The 17,460-nt window shown below is 42.1% G+C and overlaps 1 protein-coding gene across 1 annotated transcript; it reads left to right on the top strand.

The window, feature by feature from the left end:
• The first annotated feature begins 413 nt into the window (after positions 1-413).
• Positions 414-3,979, top strand: LOC123045027 (small nuclear ribonucleoprotein-associated protein B'). The gene is made up of 2 exons (XM_044467933.1): positions 414-1,374; positions 3,704-3,979. The coding sequence occupies exon 1, from the start codon at positions 564-566 to the stop codon at positions 1,359-1,361; it is 798 nt and encodes a 265-aa protein (XP_044323868.1). The 5' UTR covers positions 414-563; the 3' UTR covers positions 1,362-1,374; positions 3,704-3,979.
• The last annotated feature ends 13,481 nt before the right edge of the window (positions 3,980-17,460 follow it).

Below are 17,460 nucleotides of genomic sequence, written 5' to 3' on the forward strand. Positions count from 1 at the left end.
CAAATTTTCATCTGTCGTAGGATAAGATATTATCTGTAAAATGAGATCTTTAAAATGTACACTAGAACAATTTTCGTTCGGTTCGAAGGAAGCTTCATTGTACAACTTTTGGTTGAACCAGATGATATTTGAACTTGGCTACATGATAGGAACAACTTTGGCTGAAACATTTAGGTTATATGGATAAGTGTTTGTAACCATGGGTGAACTATTTTTTCGTACCTGTCGGTATTTACCTAAATTAAATTGTCCTTTCTTTCTTTCTATATAAGAAAAAGGACACAATCGTGCCTCCGCCTGCTAGTTTTATATAGTCGTGGGAAAGTTGTTTTTGGGAAGGTTGAGCTCTGCCCAGGCCCATCAGGAAGGCCCAGGCCTGTGCCGAGTCCAGCGCGAACCGACTATTATTGCGACACCGTCTATCCTACCCCGTTCGCTCCCTTGGACCCAACCCATACAAACTCAAACCCCCACGAAAACCCATCTCTCCTCTCCGCTTCTCCCTGGCCGCCGAAACCCTAACCTAGCCGCGCGTCGCCGCCGCCGCCGGCGCACCAGCCGCCATGTCGAACCCCAAGGGGTCGAAGATGCTCCAGTTCGTCAACTACCGGATGCGCGTGACGATCCAGGACGGCCGCCAACTCGTGGGGAAGTTCATGGCCTTCGATCGCCACATGAACCTCGTTCTCGGCGACTGCGAGGAGTTCCGCAAGCTCCCGCCCTCAAAATCTTCCAAGACCACAGGCGAGCGCGAGGAGCGGAGGACGCTCGGCCTGCTCCTTCTTCGTGGCGAGGAGGTCGTCTCCATGACCGTCGAGGGCCCGCCCCCGCCCGACGAGTCCCGGGCCAAGGCCTCCGCTGGCGGTGGCGCGCTTTCCGGCACTGGCGTCGGTCGCGCTGCCGGCCGTGGGGTGGCCACCGGCCCGCTGCTCCAGGCGCAGCCCGGCCTCTCCGGCCCTGTTCGGGGCGTGGGTGGTCCGGCCCCCGGCATGATGCAGCCCCAGATCTCGCGTCCCCCAATGCCGAACCTCTCAGCGCCGCCGGTGGCGTACCCACAGGTCGTCCGCCCGCCACCGATGGGTATGCCGCCCATGCGACCTGGTGGCCCGCCACCGATGCAGATGCAGTTTCAGCGCCCGCCGGGTCCTCCGCCTGCGCCATATCCTGGGGGCCCGCCTCAGCAGTTCATGAGGGGACCGCAACCGATGGGGCCTCCACCAGGGAGGCCGGGGATGCCAGGCATGCCACCACCGCCAGGGATGAGGCCGATGCCACCACCGCAGTTTGGACAACCACCCAGGCATGGAATGCCGCCACCACCGCCTGGTCCACAGCAGCCTGGACAGAATCCCCAGCAGTAGAAAAACCTTTGTGGTAAGTATCAGTACTAGAATTCTTCGATTTGCATTCTAATGCTGTTAAATACTCTGGCTAGTTGTGATGATGCACTGTTATATTGTTCATACTTTTTAGTTCGAAGAATCGTATCATGATCTGTAATATTTGCACTGATGTTTATAGCCTGATCATATTTTTAAATTAGTGTTGTGGTGGCTTGCTTACCTGATCCTAGGTCTAGTGTTATGCACAATGTTTAGCTGATGAGACCCGTCTTATGTATCTATAACTGAATAGTGTATCTTTCTAAGTTCCTTGCTCTCTGTTTTCCATGCTAGAAGCCTAGAACATGCCATAACTCATGGCTCTCCTCAGATCTAGACACCTAGCCACTGTTCAAAAAATCTGCTGATTAATCAGTTTACTGCCCGATTAATAGCTGCTCAGAGAGTCACGAGTAAGCAGTTAACTGATTAATCTGCCGATTGGCCAACCAAGCAGCTACCAGTTAATGATTTCCTGAATATTGCACTCAGCAGTCATATGTAGTTTAATACTTAAACTAGCAAAGTGTCCTTGCACTGCAGCGGATCCAAAATAGATACATGTTCACAAGCTTGAAAATAATTGCCCTGGTTTGGTATATATCACTAAAAATATGTTAGTTTTCACCCAAAGTCTATTCCTCTTATCTTTTTGGATGAGTTGGGGGAGGGATGGGGCTGGTCCAGAGAGACCAAGGGGTTTTCTGCAAATATTGAGCAGATTTGGGAGGGGGGGGGGTCTTTTTGCCATGTCTTACCTTGCATGCATTAAATGTGGATCGGATGGTCAGAAATGATGGATGGCGAACACACACCATCATCACCATCCGGGTCTTCTATAGGAGTGGAGATTTGTTCTACCTATGTATGTACAAAAGTTCTCTTCATTCTAAATCAGTTCCATTTCCTCCTCTAGTCTATCATGAGATGGAAGTGCATCTATGGTTCACATGTTATGTAGTCATGAATTACCTTTCACATACCATGAGTCAAAAGGCTAACTTGTGCAATCAAATCCATCAAATCTTTGTCAAATGGACGGTCTATGGGAGCTGTGTAACATAAAAAAATGCTGCACCACGAAGTAAAATTCAGTACTCCCTCCGTTCCTAAATACAAGTCTTTTTAGAGATTTCAATATGAACTACATACGGATGTATATGGACATATTTTAGTGTAGATTCACTCATTTTGCTCCGTATGTAGTCCATATTGGAATCTTTAAAAAGACTTATATTTAGGAACGGAGGGAGTAATGTAAGTTTAATATGTGTAGTAATATTCGCCCAAAATTCTGGTGAATGATGTCATGTTGGATGTTCGTATACATAGGTATTGAGGAAAATTGTTAGATGCGTTTGTATGAAGCAGGAAGCAGGCGGCAGGCAACGTGGAATCCTTTGGCCTTTTATTATGATCACTTATACTTGGGAGTTCAAGTAGTATCAGATCGTTGTCTTGAGTCATAAGTATGACACTTGGAGTAAAGTTGGAAATTTGATTTCTTATTTGGCAGTATTTTTTTTTCAAATATAGAAGATACAAGATAATGTAAATGCCAGAGAACTCTTCTTTTGTAGTGTTTTTTAAGAGTCTTCTGTGTTATCACAAAAGCACATCATTATGTACTCCTGGAGGTGTTTGTATGCATAAGCATTTAATACGTGCTGTGTTGTGCATGTTTGATTATTGGCGTGTGCCTTTTTGGATGCATCCAAATGGTGCTCGAGTTCGTCATAACCCCAAGCCATGATTAATCTATAAACTTTTTATTAGATACCCGTGTTCTGTCTAACGGCAATAATGATGCCTTAGTTGTAGGTACTATTTGTGTTGAGCTCACCCCTATGGACCACGTTAGTACTGATGTTTCCTCATGATTCTGTCATAGAGTGTGGCACATGTGCCCATTGTTCTGGTTTTACTTGTCTTTGTACGTTTAGTTTTTCCCTTGTGAATCCTGGTGTATCTTGTGTTGAAGTATTTTTATGGAGAAACCTAGATCATCCTATAGGGATATGGCAGAGAATGGGGTCAAATCACATGCTTAATCAACTTTAGGGACGTGTTTAAGCATGGAGATGTTTGTAGCCAATAGGGATTGTTCATTGTTGACAATTGAATGAAATATGTGGTTATATTTTTTCATTTAGACTCTTTCATGTGATGTTCTTGCTGTAGCTACTAAACATTGTTAGCACAGTTGTAAGCTAGGTAATTCAGCTTGAGTCTGTATTACGCTCACCTTTATATTGATTGCGGTTTCTCCTTGCACATCATTATTCGATGTATGTTGTACTGAATTTCGATCTCCTCTGCAGGTTTGGTCCTTGCAGTCCCACCTGTGGAAGATTCATCTTCGGAAGAGAGAAAAGCCTTGTCGGTGCAGCACTCTTGCTTTTGATGGGAGGAGACGGACTGTTTTCCAACGCAATGTACGTAAAAGAGGCTGAAGCTTGTTTAACTGTTGGTTGTTAAGCTAGGGACATGGATAGACTGTTTCGTTGTGTCAGTACCTTGTTGCTGGATGTGCTTGCACTTGTATTGGGATCTTATTTCGCACTATTAACTTCAGATCATAAATTGCTTTGCTTGCATGTGTGTCTGTTTCAGTAGTTCATACTTTTATGTGAATTATGCTGTTACTCATGTGATCTACTTCAGTGTGCGGTGCTGTGTCATGGAATCAAATTTAGGGCTCCTTTGATTCAAAGGATTTTTGTATGATTAGAAATCTTAGGATTTTTCCCTATGTTGGTTGTCTGATTCATAGGATTTAATCCTGTCGGAATTTTTTCTAAAGATTTTTTTGTACTACTCATAGGATTTGTAGCATCCACTCAAAACCTCCTTTGTTTTTTCCTGTGATTCAAAATCTTGTTGGACTGGATGAGCATGACATTCCAATCCTATGTTTTTATATTCCCACGTCCATAAAAATACTTCCGTTGCATCCAGAAATACAAGGGATTCCTCCAGTTATTGTGTTCCAAAATTTGCTTCGTCTGAAATTGTATTTGGTCAAGTTATTGTGTTTATTGGATTGCCCACAAAAAGGCAGAATGTGGAAGGTTTCTTCTGCACACTCGTTGCCAGTATTGCCCTCCATGAGGGCAACTGCAGGGGGCTTCATCAAATGTCACCACCCCCCCTCCCCCCCTCTATTTTTCTGCAAACCCTCCGCAGCAATTTGTGCTGTACCAAGCTGCGCTCATATTTCTTCCAAATCTTTCTGTTCTGGTCGTTTCAAAACTTTATTTTCCCACTACTAGATCTATTTTCTATTATAAACAAGTCAAAGATAAATATTACTACAAAGCAAACAATTCATTATTATGTTTTCAAATTAATTCAAATTCAATTTTATTCGGAGGACATATGCTCCTACTAGTAACCATGATGCACACACAAGTGCTCTAACTAGATCATTGATAAGTTGTTAATGCACTTCTCAATCACGAAGTTTTTGATAAATCTTAAGAAAAATTTCAACTTTGGGCGCCTTTTGTTGTGGGAGTTGATGGGCTCAAATTCGACATTGGTTATGCTCTCGTCCCCATCCTCCTTAATCATGCATATTTCATAATCATAGTGTTCATGATCACACGACAAATATATCACCTCCCACTCATTTGCATGCCCCTGGATCGTAGTTTTATAACTGGACTACCAGTTCTGGTTTTCATCGGTTTCATCGGTCGAACAGTCGGTTCAATTGTTGGATTTTAGAAAGACAAAAGCATATGCAAAAATAGGTAAAATAACTTATGTTCCATCATTTGACAGAAATTTGTAGGGGGTGAGATGGTTTGTGGGCCATTCTTAGCTTTGCGTCTTGCTTCCAACGCAACCTGGGTTTGATTCCCAGCGGGAGCAAATCCTCTTAATAGTACGGATTTTCTACGACCAAAAAAATAAAAACGTCGAAAATGCCATGTTTCATTTAAATATGCATGTGTAGCTCAAGCACACGGTTAGTCCGCAAAAATTGCGTTGTCATCAACACCAAAACACGAAGGGAGGAAATGCCCTTTCACTTTGGTATTTGCCGGTGTGATTTTGTGTGTGTGCATATTAGTGTTGGTTGTGTGTTTCTTAATTATGCAGAGGTCAGGCATATGCTCATTATGTTTGTATCTCATTGATGTTTTATTTTTAAGTTGACCAGGTATGTGTTTGTGCATTGTCACGAGGCGAAATATCTTTTAGCACAATAAAACGACAATACGGGACAAATCTTGATGCAGAAAAATAGGCAAAATAAGATTATTTTTAGTTATAGCAGTTTTTTCATCTGATAAAATACATATGTGTCTGTGATTGATCTGCTTTATTGAGTTATCAAAATAAAGGAGTGATCAATATTTATTTGTTTATAGACCGTGAGTTTATTACTATTTATTGGGGTACCAAGATGTCTGATAAGTATCAGGTTTGTCACAAGAAATAAAAAATTTACATACTGTGAATTATTGATATACCATATATTGATCTGATTTTTGGTTATCAAAGATTGGTTTGATGGAACCATAAGTGGATGGAAAACCTAGAAAAAATGGTTTTGTGTGGGAGGATAGACGATGGGTGGTGGGAAGAAAAATTGTTGTCGGATGGAACCTAATTTTCTTTTCAAGTACTCACTCCTAAAAAAATATAAGAGCGTCTAGATAACTAAAATAGTAACCTAAACGCTTATATATCTCTTTACGGAGGGAGTAGTATATTAGGTATGCACCCGTGCATTGACACGGGGCCAAATATCTTCTTTTAATGCAAAAAGAGGATCATATTAGACAAATCTTAATGCAAAACAATAGGCAAAATAAAATTATATTTTGGTTATAGAGCATATATTTTATGCCATTGCTTAAGCTGACAAAATAAGTATATGCTCGTGATTGATCTACTTTATTGGTTTTAGTTACTTATATTTGTTTACATGCAGTGAATTTATGGTTATTTATTGGGTTATCAAAGATGTCTAACCAGATTTTACCATAAAAAACCATTTGCCTACCGACCACAAATTTATTGCTATATTATAGATTGATTTGGTTTATTAGGTTACCTCTTTATTTAATCTGGAGGGGAAGGAAATCCGTGAAAAAAATCAATGGATGTTAGAAGGACGAACGAAGGGATGGTAATGTTAAGAATAATTTAACTCAACATTAATTTGGGGATAATTCCTGCTTTCCCGTGCGTGTAATCCCACGATGTGGGAAATGTCACAACGGTTTATCCATGGAGCGTCGCCTCTAGGAACCGTCGGCTCCTTTGAAAGCGCCCATACATGTTGTATATAAGGGATCGGAACTATCAATAAAGACTACTTACTCATTCTATTTGATTGTCTTTGTCTCTCTACTTTTACCTTCGAGTAGGTAAAATGAAAATTAACGTAAGATGAAACCTTAATTTCTTTTCAAATAGTATAGTTATACAGAGATAACGTTTTTCTTGCGACCAGACATCTAGAGATAAAATCCACCCTTCATAAAGAAAATGGTGACGAGAACCAACCATAGCATTGGGGAGGGTCGCAGGAAGCAACGTGATTATGGCACCTGCAGAATTCAATACGTTTGCCTTTCTCCGCCAGCTCCCACCACTGCACCCTTTTCGTCACAAATGACATGCCACCGTGTCAGGCTAAGAGTTATTTTCTCTTTTTGTAATTTCTACGTTTCTCTATGAAAGCAACTTTTTTGTGGTGAATATGTGGTAGGTGCTTGTGCTCTACCACAAGAGCAGTACTAGACGATATTACATGCCTAGGTGACATTAGACATTTACTGATGGGTCCTTGTGAAAAATCCCATCCCCAGCTTGAATGAAAACGTAACTGAAACTGAAAACTTAGTTGATTGTTCCACTGTCTAGAAAAAAAAGGAATACGAAAGGGGAAACGTTCCAAATCGCCCGGCGGATTTTCATCGCTCGCATCGACGCCTTAATTGGTTGCCAGCGTCCATGTGTGCCCCACATACAACGCAGCCCACCGTTTTAGAAATATCCGGGATGACCCGTTCCCCTTCCTCTTGTGTTTCACCCTCATTCTTTCAACCTTCTGTTGTGAAAAGATTTTTAAAAAATTTCTGTAACAAGACCTCCGTTGCAGAATAATTTTGCAACATGACCTTTGTTACGAATTTTGTGAAATGTTTCTGACTTCTATAACTTTTTATGCAAAAAGACCTTTGTCATGAATTTTTTTGTGAGAAGACCTATGTTGCAAAAAATAATCTGCAACTTGACCTATGTTGCAAAATTTTGTGCAACATAGGATGTGTTGCAGAAAATTTCCGCAACACCACCTGTGTTGCAATTGTAGAGACTGGCCTCAGCCGCTTAATCCGCTAGATCAGGCGTCTCACAAAGCGACGTAAAAAGATCCGTCGGCCGATGCGTAGCAGTGCCCATACAAAAGCCATTCGACACCGATTTGTGTCACACACAGAAAAATCAGGTCGGCTAATCAGCCAACAAAAGTCTACTATTGTGTGTTAACTTCATTTTGTCTCACGTGAATGAAGCACCATTCTGAATTCCTGATAATGCAGAGCCGATCTTAGTCCTGGGCCCATGCGGTGGGTGGGAAAACATGTCACTATTTATTGATTTATTTAACAAAAAAACATCAAGTCAAACGAGTGGTCACAAATCTGACAAACATGAAACATCCATTTTCTCCCTCTGCCCATGCCGAGCCTAGGGTTTTCCACTCATCACCGCCCTCGCCTTCACCACCACTGACCTTTTCTTCACCGTCTCCAACATGTACGCCCCTTGTATCCGGATCAGAGGACTTAAGCCACGTCGCCGCTGTTGAGTGTTATGTTTAGTTAGGAAATACGAGATAGACTAGGATATGTTCCGGTTTGTCTTGTACTTCAAGTTGATCATGTACTCCTATAAATATATATATGCCCACGAGGCTCAAGCAATACATCAACAATCCACCAATTTTCCTCAAGAGCTTCTACTAACTTCGGTGTGAAGATCAAGCATATCAGGAGTGATAATGGAACTGATTTCAAGAACACATGCCTCGATGTATATCTTGATATACTTGGTATTACTCATGAGTTATCTGCTCCCTATACTCCTCAGCAGAATGGCGTCGTGGAGCGCAAGAACAGAACTCTTGTTGAGATGGCTCGCATCATGCTTGATGAATACAAAACACCTGAAGCTATTGATACTGCATGCCACATCATCAACAGAGTATATCTTCACAAATTCTTTAAAAAGACCTCATATGAACTCCTCACTGACAAGAAACCCAATGTAAGTTATTTTAAAGTCTTCGGTGCTAAATGCTGGATTAGAGATCCTCACCATCACTCTAACTTTACACCGAAAGCACATGAGGGTTTTATGCTTGATTACGGAAAGGACTCGCACACCTACAAAGTCTTCAACGTCAATCATCACAAGATTGTTGAAACTGTAGATGTGCGGTTTGATGAAACTAATGGCTTGCAAAGAGAGCACCTACCTCCTGTGCTAGATGAAATATCACCTGAGGAATCCATCAAGTTCAAAGCTACTGAGGATATCATCCCTACCGAAGAATCTGCTGAAGAAGTCATTCGGATCGTGAAGAAAACCACGCTGGTGCTGCTGAAGAAAATGGTCCTGAAGAAATTGCTGGGCCTAAGCAAAGCCGTCAATCTGCACATCCTCGCGTTGCAAACAAAGTGCAAATCGAGAAAATCATCAGCGACATAAACGCACCGGGTCCTCTCACGTGCTCAAAAGCTTCATACTTGTCTAACTATTGTGGGCGTTTTGCGTTTGTCTCTATCACAGAGCCCACTAAAGTTGATAAAGCATTCATGGATCTGAGTGGATTCAAGCCACGCAAGATGAATTGCATCAATTCGAGCTCAATAATGTGTGGGAGCTTGTCAAGCAACCAGACCCACGCAAGCACAACATCATCGCTACCAAATGGATCTACCACAACAAACAATATGAAAATGGCCTTGCGGTGAGGAATAAGGCTCGTCTTGTATCTCTAGGCTACACACAGGTTGAAGGAATTGATTTCGATGAAACTTTTGCACCTGTTGCTAGACTTGAAGCTATTCGCATATTGCTTGCTTACGCTAACCATCATAATATCATCTTACATCAAATGGATGTGAAAAGTGCATTCCTCAATGGTAAGCTTGAGGAAGAAGTATATGTTGCTCAACCACCAGGTTTTGAGGATCCAAAATTTCCAGATCACGTCTACAGACTCAACAAGGCTCTCTATGGCCTCAAGCAAGCACCTCGGGCGTGGTATGACACACTGAAGGAATTCCTCATGAAGAAAGGCTTCAAACCCGGTCCACTTGACCCAACTCTTTTCACCAAAGCATATGATGATGAATTATTCGTGTGCCAAATATATGTTGATGATATTATCTTTGGCTGTACTAACCAACATTACAGTGACAAATTTGCCTATATGATGAGTGAGGAATATCAAATGTTTATGATGGGAGAGTTGAAATTCTTCTTAGGTCTTCAAATTCGTCAACAACACAATGGCGTATTCATATCCCAGGAGAAATACCTCAAGGATGTGTTGAGGAAATTCGGCATGCAAGATTGCAAAGGCGTCAAAATCCCTATGCCCACAAATGGCCATCTATGCACCGATGAAAATGGTAAAGACTTCGATCAAAAGGTATACCGCTCCTTGATTGGCTCTTTATTGTACCTATGTGCATCTAGGCCGGATGTTATGCTTAGTGTTTGCATGTGTGCCCGATTTCAAGCTACACCAAAGGAATCACACCATAAGGCTGTGAAGCATATTCTTCGATATCTAGCTCACACTCCAACACTTGGATTATGGTATCCCAAGGGCTCTTCCTTTGATCTCATTTGATATTCTGACTCTGACTATGCTGGTGATTGGGCGGACAGCAAGTCAACATCAGGCACATGTCATTTCCTTAGAAGATCCTTGGTATGTTGGTCCTCGAAGAAGCAGAACTGCGTTTCACTCTCTACTATTGAAGCCGAGTACGTTGCTACTGGATCCTGCTGTGCTCAATTGCTATGGATGAAGCAAACCCTCAAGGACTATGGCATCAATGTGAAGAATGTGCCAATCTACTGCGACAATGAGAGTGCTATCAAGATTGCTCACAACCCGGTTCAGCACTCGAAGACAAAGCACATCCAGATTCGTCATCATTTTCTTCGTGACTATGTGTTGAAGGGCGACATCTCCATCGACCACGCAAATACTGAAGACCAGCTGGCCGATATCTTCACAAAGCCCTTGGATGAGAAGAGATTTAGCAAGTTGCGGTGTGAGCTAAATATCTTAGAATTTTTGAATGTTCTTTGAAAAGGACACATATCCTAACACTTATGCAAACTTGATGACTTAGATGTGCAACACACAAAGTAACGTTTTTCTTCAATCAATGAAGACTAACCCTCTAAGTGTGAATATAATGAAGAATTTGATTCTCAGAACCCTACGACAATTGTACGCGGTGTCTGAAATCATCATTCTTATACGGTGGGTTACGCCACCAACCATAGTTGAAAATCTTCAATTTAAGTTTTTATTCATTTTTGAAATTCCTCAGTTGTTCAATTTCTTCAACTTTGCATTGTCTTCGCTCTTTCCGTCGTTGTTCTTCACTGACTATATATATACATGAGTTTTTATGTCCTCTACAACATTCACTTATTGCTAATTCTTCAAGTTGCTTTTTATGCTAAGTGAATGTGATTGGACCCTTCCCCCCTCTATGCTAAACTCAACCCAATCTGTTCACAAATTCTTCATGTGCATTCTATTTGAAACCCATTCAAAATCTTCACCGTGTCCTTGTCAGCTGAAGAATTTGCGAACGAAACATTAAAATATACTTATCTGAATTTTCGGCTTTTGTCGCTCAAACCGTTCCACATCCCATGATAAGATTTATCTAATCACCCACGATCTCATACGATCTCCACCACACTGTACGGGGTGACACATGTCGCTAGGATGAGAAGGGTTAGGGGCACGCTCGTCCATCCTCGGGCGAGCGGTTTTTCACCTCGGCTATAAATACCCCTCACCCTCCTCAGAATGCATTTACCCCGCTCGATCTCACTCCCCTCGCTCGAGATCTCAAGCCCTAGCGCTGCCGCTACCTTCATCGTCGCCGGTGAGGAAGAGCTTCACTGCCCCAACCTCGTCGCCGTCGTACTCGCGCCGGCCGCGGATATCTTCACTCCGCCGCCACCGTAGTTGTCTTCCTTTGCCAAGTTAGGGCGTGGAAGATCTGGACTGACGAACTTCCGATCTAATACTCCTAGTTCTTCGTGTTCTTCGTCAAGGGTAATTAAAAGTTACTTTTACTGCCTTTGTTGATTTCCATAAAATCTTCAAAAGGTGTTTATTCTTCAACTTCCACACTCTAAACACCTCACACAATCATCTGTTCTTGATCTGTTTCTCTAAGTGACGTTTTTCCTCAAGATTCCTCAATTGTGTGAATTTCACAATCCATACAACTCTGGAACCTAAGTCAAAGAACGCTTAGTGAAATTCTTCAAGACATATCTGGTCAATTTCCTCAAACTTGTTCTGTTTTGCAGAACTTCTAAGAACGCATATGACCTCTCCAAATTCTTCGCATCTATACTCTGTTCACAGGTACACATGTCTGCTGCTGAATCACTAGGTTCTCATTAACTTAACTCATTTGCAGCGTTGCTCGAAGAAAAGCTGCATACTTGTTCAGAGAACTCAATAGTTCAAAATCCTCAACTGAAGAAAATGGCAGATGGCAAGAAACCTCAGAAGGGAGGGAAGAAACTAGAAGTCAACACTGCTTTTCTTTGACTGGGAACTGTAGGGAAACTCCCCACAGCCTTGCAAATTTATTCCACAAATATACAGTATTTACAAGTGGTTATCAAAAGTAACCAGCAAGAAAAAGGTGGGGGGGGGGAGGGGGAGTGGGAAAGACTACTCACCTAGTTACAAAAGAGGTAATAGAAAATATACATCAAGGGGGCAGGTAAGTCACCCACCTAACTAGATCCTCCCTGAGCCTAGGCTTGATTCTATGAGAAAGCAGGGACATATCATGGATAAAAGCACCCCTCCAAGGGTTAAAACCTGGCCTTTCCTTCCTAAACACCTTTCCGTTCCTGATCAACCAGATATTCCAGCATGCAGTAAAGACCACCTCAGCAAAGAAAGGTTTGGCAAAATCCTTCCTAACGTGAACAACAATTTCAGACATAGTAGAGCCCAAACCTCAATCAATCTGCAGGTAGTTCCATATACGCTAACTGAAATTACATGTGAAGAAAAGATGGTCTCTATCCTCCTGAGATTGAGTTGGGCAGAGCACACATTGTATCCCATCATCAATATGCCAGTGCCTTCTCTCCACCATATCCTTGGTGTTCAATCTGTCCATTATTAGCATCCAATCAAACACTTTAATCTTCATCGTGCAGCAACTCTTCCACACCCACAAGAGTAATGGGTTAAAGGAGAGGTGAGAGTGCATGGCAGTGTAAAAGAGCTTTGGAGTATAAGGCTTGTCAGAGCCATGGCAAAACCAGATATCCTTAGAGTTGGGATTCCTCTCATGGGAAACAATGAGGGATTGCAAAGAGTTAAATTCCTAGAAAGCTTGCTCAGACAGAGGGAGGTTAAACCAAGCAATGAGCTCAGAACAAAGAAGGCCATCTTTAACAGAAACCATAGGGTCCTTGACATAAGAAAAAGGCCTTGGGAATCTATTCTGTAAAGGCAACATTGAATCACCAATTTTCCATTTATCAAACCAGAACATAACAGTATCTCCTTGGTTAACCTGGACCCAGGAAAACTCTCTGAATTGATCAAGCAACTTGAGAATGTCCTTCCACCAAAAGGAGACACAGGGGGCTGTTCCTTGGGGCACTAGTTCATGATAGTAAGAGCTCCAAATAAGATTAACCCAGGGAATATCAGCTCTATTGAGAAACTTATGCAGGTGCTTCATTAGAAGGGCATCATTTTGTATACCCAGGTTTAAAATGCCCAGCCCTCCTTTGTTCTTTGGCCTACATATAAGCTCCCAAGCAACAAGGGAGGGAGCAGGTTCCTGCCTGTTTTTCCTCCAAAGACATTGCCCCTGAATTCTTTGTAGTTGCTTCAGAATGCCTAGGTTGATTAGCAAACTACAGAGGAAGAATATAGGCAATGAGGACAGAGCAGAGTTCAAATATTGTAATCTCCCACCTTGAGCAAGCAAGGAAGAGCTAGCAGACATTCTTCTTTCCATACAATCAACAAGGGGCATAAGATCAGACATCTTAGGTTTGGTTGTTCCAACAGGGAGGCCCGAATAGGTGAAGGGTAGGGTGCCCACCTGACAGCCAAACACAGCAGCCAGCCTAGCAGTTTCCTCGTGACTAACATTAATGGGAATCATACAAGATTTGTGGTAATTCACATCCAGTCCAGTGGATTGGGAAAAGACCAGGAGCATTTTCTTTAAGGCCAACAACTGAGCCTCATTAGCAGGAACAATAAGCAGTGTATCATCTGCATATTGCACAATAGGAAAGTCCCTGTCATGGTAAGGAATAGGCAACTGAATTTCTCCCCTATGCAGCATGGCATTAACAACAGACTATAGAAGATCTGCAGCAAGGACAAAAAGAAGGGGGGACATAGGATCCCCTTGCCTTACACCTTTTTTTCACTTAAACTGCTTGCCAAGCACCCCATTTAAAAGAATAGAAGAAGTACCAGTTGAAAGAAGTTGTATGACCCAGTCAATCCATTTGGCATTAAAACCCTTGTGCTTCATAATCTCAACAATGGCCTCATGCTCAATTGAGTCAAAAGCTTTTTCAAAATCAAGCTTCAAAATTAAGATTGGCCTCTTAGACTGGTGACACTGATGAAGATATTCCAGTGTCCAACCTATGTAGTCCTAGAGAGTCCTGGTTTTGATGAAGCCATACTGGTTCTTGTGAATGCAGAGCATGATTAACTCCTGGAATCTACTAGCAGCCATTTTGGACAAGAGCTTGACTCCCATACCTGTGAGTGAGATGGGCCTAAAATCCCCAACAGCCTCAGGAGATGATTTTTAGGCACCAAAGTGATGTACGAACCATTGATATTTTCAAGCTTGGCCCTACCATCATAAAAATCCTGAGCCAGAGCATAGAACTCCTTACAAATAATATGCCTACACTTCTTGAAAAACAAACCATTGAAGCCATTAGGTCCAGGAGCTTTATCCACATGCATATGCTTGACCACATTATCCATCTCCTCCACAGTGAAAGGTTTAGTTAGATCCTCCAGACCAGGCACAGGCTGCAGCAAAGATTTTAGATCAAAACCCATAGTAATACCCCTAGAGGTGCCCATTCTTCTTTTAAAAGCAGCCAAAATAACTCCCTCCATTGGAGAGTGATCAGAAGTGACAGTGCCATCAGGTAATTTCAGGCTGGCAGTAGAATTTCTTCTAAATCTTTTAGTTGCCATTGCATGAAAGAACTTGGTGTTCTCCTCACCAACTTTAATGTGCCTGATGGTGCATCGCTTCTTCCAATATAAGAACTGCAGATGTAACAGGTGCTCCACATGCAACTTAACAATCTTCCTGAAGTTAAACTCTTGCTTGAACAAGGGCCTTAATTGCTCAGGTTTGTCAAGGAAGATAATTATATTGGTACAGTTTGCAATAAGCAACTTCAACTTAGAAATGCCCAGCTTCCACTTACTCAAATGTTGTCTTAGAGTTTTTAACTTATCAGTAATAACAACAGTGTTGTGAGACTTATGGGAGGGTTTAGCCCAGGATTTTTCCACACATTCATAAAACCCATCCATATTCACCCAGAAGTTTTCAGACCTGAAGATTTTACACTTTGGCATGTTGGTCTTAATCATAACCATACATGGGACATGATCTGAGGCTGTCCTAGCTAAAGGCAAAACTTCAGTCATGGGGTAGCTTGAAATCCAATTTGAAGAAGTGAAGAACCAGTCCAATTGCTCTAACAGAGAGGAATCTTGCATGTTAGACCAAGTGAAAGATCTCCCTTTGAGGGGGAGCTCCAAAAGACCAAGATGCCCAATAATTTCATTAAAAATGAAAATATCATTAATGTCTCCCCCAGGAAGGTTTCTATTATCCAAAGATCTAACAAAATTAAAGTCACCAATGATCATCCAGTTCTCATCCATAGGAATATCAATGTTATAAAGCCAATTCACAAAATTGTCTCTAGGTTCACCTTGGCAAGGACCATAAACAGGCACAAGGTTCCACTGCTCATTATTCTGCCTAGAAGTAAAATTAATGGTGATAGCAAAAGCTTGGACATCCACCAGCATACCATAAAGAATAGCAAAATTCCAAACCACTAAAATCCCACTAGATGCACCCACAGAAGGTGCAAAACCAAAAGTGTCAAACTGTTTGGGGCAAAAGGATTTAATCTCTCTAACATCAAAGCTCATCTACTTGGTCTCCTGAAAACAAGCCATCACACATTGGCTTTCAATAATTTTCTGCCTAATAGCACGTTTCCTATCAGGAGAATTCAGCCCCCTAACATTCCAACATAAAACTGGCCAACTCTTAACGTTTTTACTACTCATTGATAAACTGAGATAATAAAGAGTAGAAGCACACTACATAATAGTGTCTTAATAAGCCCAAACATAACAGGCAGCTGAGTGATGACCCACAACTATAGGGGATCTATCGTAGTCCTTTCGATAAGTAAGAGTGTCGAACCCAACGAGGAGCAGAAGGAAATGATAAGCAGTTCTCAGTAAGGTATTCTCTGCAAGCACTGAAATTGTAGGTAACACATAGTTTTGTGATAAGATAATTTGTAACGGGTAACAAGCAATGAAAGTAAATAAAGTGCAGCAAGGTTGCCCAATCCTTTTTGTAGCAAAGGACAAGCCTGGAAAATTTCTTATAATGAGAAAAGCGCTCCCGAGGACACATGGGAATTATCGTCAAGCTAGTTTTCATCACGCTCATATGATTCGTGTTCGGTACTTTGATAATTTGATATGTGGGTGGACCGGTGCTTGGGTACTGCCCTTTCTTGGACAAGCATCCCACTTATGATTAACCCCTATTGCAAGCATCCGCAACTACAAAAGAAGTATTAAGGTAAACCTAACCACAGAATGAAACTAGTGGATCCAAATTAGCCCCTTATGAAGCAACGAATAAACTAGGGTTTAAGCTTCCGTCACTCTAGCAACCCATCATCTACTTATTACTTCCCAATGCCTTCCTCTAGGCCCAAATAATGGTGAAGTGTCATGTAGTCAACGTTCACATAACACCACTAGAGGAGAGACAACATACATCTCATCAAAATATCGAACGAATACCAAATTCACATGACTACTAATAGCAAGACTTCACCCATGTCCTCAGGAAAAAACATAACTACTCACAAAGCATATTCATGTTCATGATCAAAGGAGTATTAATATGCATTAAGGATCTGAATATATGATCTTCCACCAAGTAAACCAATTAGCATCAACTACAAGGAGTAATCAACACTACTAGCAACCCACAGGTAGCAATTTGTGGTTTTGATACAAGATTGGATACAAGAGATGAACTAGGGTTTTGAGAGGAGATGGTGCTGGTGAAGATGTTGATGGAGATTGACCCCCTCCCGATGTGAGGATCGTTGGTGATGACGATGGTGATGATTTCGCCCTCTCGGAGGGAAGTTTCCCCGGCAGAACAGCTCTGCCGGAGCCCTAGATTGGTTCCGCCAAGGTTCCGTCTCGTGGCGGCGGAGTTTCGTCCCGTAAGCTTGCTTATGATTTTTTCCAGGGTAAAAGCCTTCATATAGCAGAAGATGGGCACCGAAGGGCCACCAGGGGGCCCAGGAGACAGGGTGCGCGGCCAGTAGGGGGAGGCGCGCCCCCACCCTCTTGGCCAGGGTGTGGGCCCCCTCTGGTATTTTCTTCGCTCAATAATTCTTATTAATTCCAAAAATGACTTCCGTGGAGTTTCAGGACTTTTGGAGCTGTGCAGAATAGGTTTCCAATATTTGCTCC

This window comes from Triticum aestivum, chromosome 2B, assembly GCF_018294505.1.
Source record: "Triticum aestivum cultivar Chinese Spring chromosome 2B, IWGSC CS RefSeq v2.1, whole genome shotgun sequence".
In the NCBI taxonomy this organism is placed as follows: Eukaryota; Viridiplantae; Streptophyta; class Magnoliopsida; order Poales; family Poaceae; genus Triticum; species Triticum aestivum.

Coding starts and splice junctions, on each gene's coding strand:
- LOC123045027 (XM_044467933.1), top strand. CDS start 564: ATGTCGAACCCCAAGGGGTCGAAGATGCTCCAGTTCGTCAACTACCGG.